Source organism: Limulus polyphemus, unplaced genomic scaffold, assembly GCF_000517525.1.
Source record: "Limulus polyphemus unplaced genomic scaffold, Limulus_polyphemus-2.1.2 Scaffold211, whole genome shotgun sequence".
NCBI lineage: Eukaryota > Metazoa > Arthropoda > Merostomata > Xiphosura > Limulidae > Limulus > Limulus polyphemus.
In genome coordinates, this window is record NW_013665821.1 from 23,982 (window position 1) to 32,906 (window position 8,925).

Here is an 8,925-nt window from a genome sequence, read left to right on the forward strand (position 1 = left end):
TGTATATATATATATATACACACACCTGCCGTTTTAATTTATTTAGATTTATTGTTAAATCTTTTTTTTTTCTTTTTTATTACATCTGAGATTACAGGTTTCGTTTACAATAAAGGTGCCTTTAAATGTCACCATTCCACCAAAAATGTTAAAATGATTTTAAGTAAGCAATTATTCTTGAGCTTCTGTGTTTCATCTAGCGTTAAACATCTAAATATTTAGATTTGTTCTATAAAATTCTTTATTTAAGCTAAATCATTAAAGTATTGTTTATTCAATCCAAGTTTAAAGTTTTGAATCTCCGTATTTCAGTCGTCTAAAATTATTTAACTCATCTTTATAAAACTAATTTATGGACTCACTCTACTTCACAACGAATATGATATTCTTGTTTCTCTTGAATACGCTTTACCTAAGTAATAACCTAAAAAGTCTAATCTTGAAATTTTCATTTTTATATGTCACGTGCTCATTTATTTTTGTATCCTTTCGTTATCGTTATCCAAACTAAGAAGCCTTTCCGCATCCATCAAACTGCCAAAGATTACAGTGGCAGAGCAATTATATCTGAAAGAAAGGGGTCCATAAAGCATCGCTAGAAGTATTCGGGAATGAACTTCTTAAGAAATGTCATAACAGACGTAAAATGGTAACAGTTGGAGTATTTTAGCCCTTTGGGATCATGTTACATAAGCTTTAATCTTGCTAGCCAACTGTTAGAATAAAATATCTAGAAAATAAAACAATCACCCTTTTGGACTTCTGGCACTATACTAAATGATTTTACTTACGGTGTTGCCCACTATTTTCGCCACATAAAACTGGTAACTTTTCTCCTATCGTTGTCCTCACCATGAATGAATCAGTTGTGCACTGCCCATTTTTGTCCGGTTGTCCCAGACTAAATTCCAAAAAGTCCAACCTCAACTGACACACGCCCGTCAGTTTTTCAATTGTTACTTGACAGGTGTCTGTATCATTTTCACCATCTAATGGGTAGTTACGGTGGACAAAAACAGTCTCGTTCTTCGATGTGATGTTACCACAAGTGAATTTCTCTGTAAAATTGTATCGTTATTAATAATGTAAGTCTTGCAAATATACAAACCATGTTACCATATTTTAACTAAATACAATAATTAATAAAACCTAACTTCTGTCATAATCGTATTTCTAACCGAAGTATAAAAATAAAGACAAGCACTTAAAACAAAGTATTTGTAAACCAGAACGAAATTAGTATCTTTATGTATTACTTGCTTTTAAATTTATAATACTCAATATATATATATATATATTGTTTTTTTTTTGGTATTACATTATATTTAATGTCTCCAAATCTATCAGCACTTTGTCACAATAGGAAGTCCACTAAACATCAAAATTTAGAAATGTCTAACTAACATTTTAATGCTGTACCAAATGTAAATTACGAACGAACATTTTTTCTTTGTTTATTTTTATATGCATAGATTTTAGCTCCTTGAGAAATAAGTTTATTCTTCTATAAGATTGTTTTGAGGTTAATCTTTTTTTCATCTTAAACATAATGATTATAAGTAATTATCGAACAAAAGAAAGTTTTGTTTAAATACTTGTTTGTGTTCGGAATTTTTTCGATGACTATCAAATATGAATAATAATAGAATTTTCAACTTAATCGAAACCCAAATATGTCATTTGACGTCACAACTGCTATGTTTAGAAAAATCCCAAAAGCGTTTTGTCAAGCTATATCTGTTAATGTTACCCCAATAAGCTTCTTTCAGATGTGTAAAGTAAACATACGTTTTGTTTATCTATTAGTAAGTTCATATTCATATACTTCATGCAGGATTTCTTGATACGACTTAACAATGTAAATTTCCTCAGTACAATAATGGTGATAAACATCATTTGTTTTACGCAATAATTACCTGTATTTCCCGCCTTTCATATATATGAGGTTTATGTCTTATTCAACATAAATACGAAGTTATTAGCCTTTTTAAGCATTTCTTTATGACTTGTTGCTTATTTAAGCACAAACAAGACTATATGTATACTGATTTAGAATAAAAGACTAGAAGAAAATATTTATTGTTGACAAAATAAATAGCTAGTAAATTCAAGCTGGCTTCATAATTTTTCGTTGCAAAGTTTAATATGTTTAAATAAAGGAATTTATTGAAAACGTTATTCTTAAACTGTGTTATTTTTCAGTATACCAAATTACTAAATTTCAACGAGCAGTATAACTTGCACCAGTCAATATTAAGATCAAGTGCTTTAATTGGAAACCTTTGAATTAATTTGCTATTTTTACGTAAGAATTGCTATTCCTATTCTGGAAGACATTCAATAAGATTAAAAAATACAATAAAACAGACTGGAAGACACAGAGTGTTAACAAGAATAGGATTAGTGTATTGATAGGAAAAGAAACAAACAGTGTCAGTAAGGACGGAATGAAAACTGTAAATGAATAAAAACCACAAATCTCCGTGAATTAGTAAAAACACAAAATAATATTAATATAGAAATAATAAGAAACTTTGTTTATGAGAGGGAAAGAAATAGCAACAAGTTTAGGAATTTGAATTAGCAAAAAAAAATCATAAACCTACCAAGACAACAGGCTCCAAATCCGTTGGCACAGTTGCCAATGCTACTTCCTTTTCTATTAGAACACTCTGCGGCAGATAGACAAGTACCTTCTAAACCATTACTTCCAATACAGTCTGAGTTTTGGTAACGAACTAAATTCAAAATTCCAGCTAAAATTGAAACAGAAAATACAGATTGGTATACAAAGCTAGGTATGATCCACTAGCATAAACATTATAAACATGAAAGTTCGGAAAATATGATACTATTTATCAAATTAAGATTTGTAAGCTATAACGTAGGCTAACTTGGCAAGCTGTGACGAAAAACCAATAGTATAACAACTTTCTAGAATTAAAGAGTTCACGTTGATTTAAAATATATACTATTTTTTGATCAAATAAAAACTTTCTTTGTCATTGACCTATCACATTTATTTAAAAAGCCTAAGGATGAACTTTAAATTAAAGTGGAAGTATTTTTCAATAAGGAATTCAACGAAACAAACGAAATGTAAACGCGCTTTGCTTTATTGTTAATTAATCAACAGAACGTTTCCTGTCAAAATGCTATAATGGTCAGAGCCAATTATTATATGTTATAATTCTCTATATTTTGTTTAAACGACTACTACTCCAGAAAAATAAAATAGAAAAACGGTGTTAAAACTTGACATTTGTTCCACACAACAACAAGTAATAAAACTGCGCTGTTTGTTATTGTTCTCATGTTTAAATTATTTGTTTATTGTCAAGCAAAAAGCTACACAATAATCTATCTATGTTGTGCCCGCCAAAGGGATAGAACCCAGTTTTTAGCGGTAAGAGACCTCAAACTAAACTCTAAAACACGGGTGTGTGCGTGTACTTAACACTTGTTAATACTGATAGTTTTATATATTGTAGATGGAAGTTTTTCTTGTGCAACATTATTATCAAGAAAGTGTTTGAACTCAAAGTGTTTTAAATTTAATATCTTGTCTGTAGCTACGAGTGAGACCACAGGGACCAGGCACACCAAAACCTTCTTTAAGTTCGCCCAGAAAAAAAATATGTATTTATGTTTATTAGATTGAACACAATTGTACTACATTAATTAAGGAGAAATCATGTTATTTTTATTATGGAGCTACATACGTTATCTCATCCACCTTAACGCTTAGAGTAGAAATTTCTTGTGAGTTATGGTTATATCTTGGAAATATTATAAACAAAATTTGAGCAACTAATGAGAGAGGGAGACAGTTCTGAGCTAAACAATGGAATTGATGGTCATTTCCTTTGTTACCGAATCCACCTTCTACATACTTACGAAGTAAATATGTCGCGCTTGGGTTTATTATTTAGTTTGAGCTTTTCAATGATTTAATGATGACATGACATGGGCAACCTTCAAACCTCTAACCTTTCGACTTCGAGTTCAAAGCACTAATAACGTTGCCGACTGTCAGTGATAGTGTTATATATTATTAAAATTCAACAATCTTATTGCAATATAATAAGTGTAGTAGTTTCTCATCTTCTTCACAAGTGTCTCTTCGAGTAAGAAACCAATCAGAGTCCTTACAGCAGTAAAACAACAACAACAACTGTAAATCTTGTCCAATGTAATACTTTGTACACTTCTTCAGAAGTTCAAAATGAAGTAATATTTGTTTTGGCACTCATTATAACTAAGAACATCGCATATAAGTAGCAATCAATAAAGTGAACTAATTTTTGTTTTGTTCTTGTTTAATAGCAGGCGAAACCTTGACGCCACTGGTGTGGAACACTTGTCAGATTTGTGAAAGATGAGAAAGTAAATGAGTATATTTATGAATTGAGAAGCGTCATTGTAAATGGTATCTGTGTTGCACTGTTACAAGTTATATCTGAAACAAAGGTTTGCTACAGATCAATGTGATGCTAGACTGCAGTTACTGATCCCAAAGTTTTTTCAAGACAGCGAAATGCTGTGTGTGCCATCCTTCCACTGTTACAAACATCGGCTGAGTGAATAACGTACCATATTTCCATCAAGATGACCAAAATCGAATTCCGGCCATAGCCAACATAAAAATATTCCTTCTTAGGGCTTCCCTAAAACAGCAACAAATTAGTAGCCAAAGCGTAGGATCAAATCTAATAAGTGATTAGTACCTATCTATAAAACATTTGTTAATATCTAATAATTAGACTTAGGTGGTTGTACAGGATATTAACCATGACAACAGGGTATATCCAATTGCCACAACTTTACCGCCTAACAAAACATGAAATGTCTACAATGAAAAACTACAAAAACATACAGATGTCTTAGAACACTTACGCTTGACGTATTGATGAAGACAAAGAAAAGTGCCAAAAAAGCCTGAACAGCACATATGAAAACAAGTTAAATATGTTCCTTTTAAAGTATGCAAAGAAAATAGCATCGTTAAAGAAATTAAAATAACACCCCAAAACACGGATGCTTGAACACCAATGATTTATGGCAGTATAAGAATACACAAAACCTGGATTGGGATCAACTCAGTTATCTTTCCATAATGTACAACCTAGGCAAACATCTTTTTTCTGCCATCAGATTTGATTAAAAATAAACCAGAAACAATAAGGAAGTATTCCTATGAAGTCAACAAAACGTTTCAATATTTCCACACATACAGACCTCTGAAGCCATTAACGTGTGAATAAAAGACCGAAGTCAAAACTATAAAACAGATCCCAATTCAACAGAGTTAAAACTTTGTTTGTTTTTGGTGGTGAATTCTTGAGATAATTTTACATAAAAAAAAGTGGACTTAGCATGGAAGGCCTTCTATCACCCATTCTAGCGAACTTATGAATTCTATAAAAACAAAGTCAATGTAAACATCCTTATCCCCCCTCCTCCCCAGGCACTTGGTGTCGATACGTTGATGATATATTATGTAGTTTTAATAACCAAAATTAACAAAACTACTTTAAAAAACAACAACATTAATATCATAAATCCTAACATAACATGCACAAGTGAAGAGAAAAATAAGCAACAACAAACTTTCTAAATTTAAATATTAGATGATTTCGCAACATAGCACAGCGCATCCAACATAAAAACACATAGAAAGAACATACACTACGGAATATATATCTATTAGCAATAAGCACACGACATCAATCGGAAAATAGATGTATTAAAAGGCTTACGCAATATTGCTTTCCGGCTTATAAGAATATAGAACAAATTATCAAAAGGCACAACTCAGATATTGAAATAAAAATCTTACAACAACCAGGACTAAAAATAAAGGATCTACTAAATCAACCTTACAACAATGAAGACTGCACAAATGGATCTATTTATCAAATTAACTGTGAAAATTGTGAATCTCTATATACTGGTAAAACAATTAGAAATCTAATACCAGACTTAATGAACACTTAATAGGAACATCACATGTAAATGATTACATAAAAAATGAACCATAAAATAATTTACCAAAACACAACGATGTCAAGTAAAGAACAAGGTGTGTACAAAAAGATAGATTAAGGATGAGTTAATAATAATAAAAATACAAAGGCCTAACATAAATATTTATAAAGATTTGTAAAGGATGTCCATTTTACCTTTATTCTACAGATAGATCAAACGTCTACCATTAACATGAAAATGTAAACGAACTGAAATTTTATGCTCTTGTGGATATAATTATAATATTGTGAAGATGTGCACCCAGATAGATCAAACGTCTACCATTAACATGGAAATGTAAACGAACTGAAATTTTATGCTCTTGTGGATACAATTATAATATTGTGAAGATGTGCACCCAGATAGATCAAACGTCTACCATTAACATGTAAATGTAAACGAACTGAAATTTTATGCTCTTGTGGATACAAGTATAATATTGTGAAGATGTGCACGCTTACAGAGAAATTCTTTTCACAAATATAAGTACTTCAAAACTGTCTACAATGATCCTAGCTGTACTTCTGAAAAACTTCTGCTTTACTTGGGCAACTGCAAAGAAGTCATAAATCACGACGTTTCACTTCTTCAGCTAAGCTTCCTAAGTTGGTATAAGAGAAAGATAATAGATTGTATGATGGCTTTTAAATTGTTTAAACAGAAGTCACGTGTGATAGGGGCGTTCTATTGTAAGTGCTATTTTCCTTTAATATGATCTATATTGTTGCTGATAAAGTATATCATCTCTCAATGCTTGTCTTCAATGAAAACAATTTTCCATTAGCACCTATTAGGTGAATAATGAGAGAATACTTTTTTTTAGCGCAGCAACAAAGAATCGAAAGCTGTTAAATATTCTTTTTTAAAGATTCTCTTCAGTTTCTTAAATTGCATGATCATTTACTTAACAGAAAATTTTCCAAATCGTATACGTCATAGAAAACTTCAAACTGTTCCGTGACGCAATTGAAAAGGCTTTCTGGTAAGGATAAAGGTGCAACAAAGAACTTACATAAAAGGAAAATATCTCCTACAATATTTTGTTGCACCTTTATCCTTACCAGAAAGCCTTTTCTAATTTATATAAAAGGAAAATAGCTCTTACAATACTTTGTTGCAGCTTTCTCCTTACAAGAAAGCCTTTTCTAACCTATATAAAAGGAAAATAGCTTTACAACACTTTCTTGCGCATTTATCCTTACCAAAAAGTATTTTCTAACTTATATAAAAAGAAATTAGATCTTACAATACTTTCTTGCACCTTTATCCTTACCAGAAAGCCTTTTCCAACTTATATAAAGTTCCGGTAACAGCTGTGACGTTTATTGCTTCTATAGCTACTTATGAAGCAACAATCTCGTGTATTAAGGGGTTTTAAGACTTCAAAGACAACCTATAGTTCACGAATATTTTATATTTGCTGATAACCTTATACCAAGGATATTGAAATATGTTGATGGTTAAAAATGCATTACATCCTGTTCGAACACTTGCGTTAATTTCGAAGTTCTTTAACTTCGTCTTCTACTATAGTGAGTAAAAATAATTGGCAACTAACAAATTAGATAGCTAAAGTTAGCGTAATCATTTATTTGTAAACTTCTTTAATGTGGTAGCGTTTAGATCCACACATGCAAAGTTAACATTTTTGGCTCAAGCTTCGAAATTTAAAGTTTTGTTGATATTATCATATTTATTATTTTATTAAGAATATTCGGTTATATGTCTTATTAGCGGAACAAAGTAAATATTACGTTTCATATTAACTTAAAGCCTGTAATTTTGAAATAAGTAATTGTTTTAGGTTTATATACCTGTTGTTGTTTGTTTCGTTTAACGCAAACTTATACAATGGGCCATCTACCCTCCGTCCATCGCGGGGAATCAAACCCCGGATTTACGCATTGTAAGTCCGAAAATTTTAAATTTTTTCCTGAGGTGTTTATGTGGCTTATGTTAAATAATATAAATCTTCGCGAGTAAAGGAACTTAACTTTCTAATCAAAGCAATTACTAATGAAGTCCAAAGTGTCGTTTATTTAGGCTTCCGTGCTTGTAAACAATGTGACTATATTACTGAATTCAGTTGATTAAATTTTATTACTTCTTTTTAATTAGTCTTAAATTAAAATAACCGTCTAATGGCTGTTATGTTAATCTAAGTATTTCTCGCTTTGATATTTCATTTGACATCCCGAAAGTTCTAGCTTGAGTTTGGATATCCAATTATTTCCAGTAGAACAACAGACTGCACAATAACCTCTTGGATGTGTGTGTGTGTGCTATACTTACCAAAACTAGGTGCTTGAAACTGGCCTTTTGTTAAAGTGAAGAATGTTAGAAAACACACCGCAATTACAAGTCTTATTTCCATGGTAGGTCCTGCAATACAAAACAGAATGTCATTTCAAATAATCAAACCTAAAGATACGTAAGTATTATTGAAGAAAACAAAACATAACATAAAAATCCATTGTTCAAAATGATTGTTCAATAATTATTTAGAACTTTATTAACAACATATAAAGTTGATTTTTATAAATCTGTATAGACAAAAACTACTTTATCTACTTGCCTTAGCCATTGAGTATTGGATAATGATTGTTGGGACCGTGATGATATGGGATAGTAAGAGTTTATAATGTGGCAGCATTTGCTAATGATATTTAGCACCGGGCTGTACTACATGTTTTCCACTCCTTTTATTTTAAAGTTAAGATCACAAATTTTTTTTTTCTATAATTCCCAAGGTTCTAAAGTTGGAACATAACATTACTCAAGTAAGTTTCGAGCTTTCACATTTCCAGGGAATAATTGGGTCAAGTGGGGTTAGGCGCCTTCTTATCTGATTCTCTTCCAGTAATTACAACGTGCTTTTTAATTAACACGCCGAGTGAT

At 31.1% G+C, this 8,925-nt stretch overlaps 1 protein-coding gene across 1 annotated transcript in view; it reads right to left on the reverse strand.

The window, feature by feature from the left end:
* The window catches only part of LOC106478431, a 25,389-nt gene extending 16,988 nt beyond the window's left edge, over window positions 1-8,401 (reverse strand). Inside the window, exons 1-3 of the mRNA XM_013938974.2 lie at window positions 8,320-8,401; window positions 2,607-2,756; window positions 792-1,058 (exon numbers count right to left, since the gene is read on the reverse strand). Of these exons, the coding sequence (XP_013794428.1) occupies window positions 792-1,058; window positions 2,607-2,756; window positions 8,320-8,401 (499 nt within the window). The remainder of the gene's footprint in view (window positions 1-791; window positions 1,059-2,606; window positions 2,757-8,319) is intronic.
* Window positions 8,402-8,925: the final 524 nt, after the last annotated feature.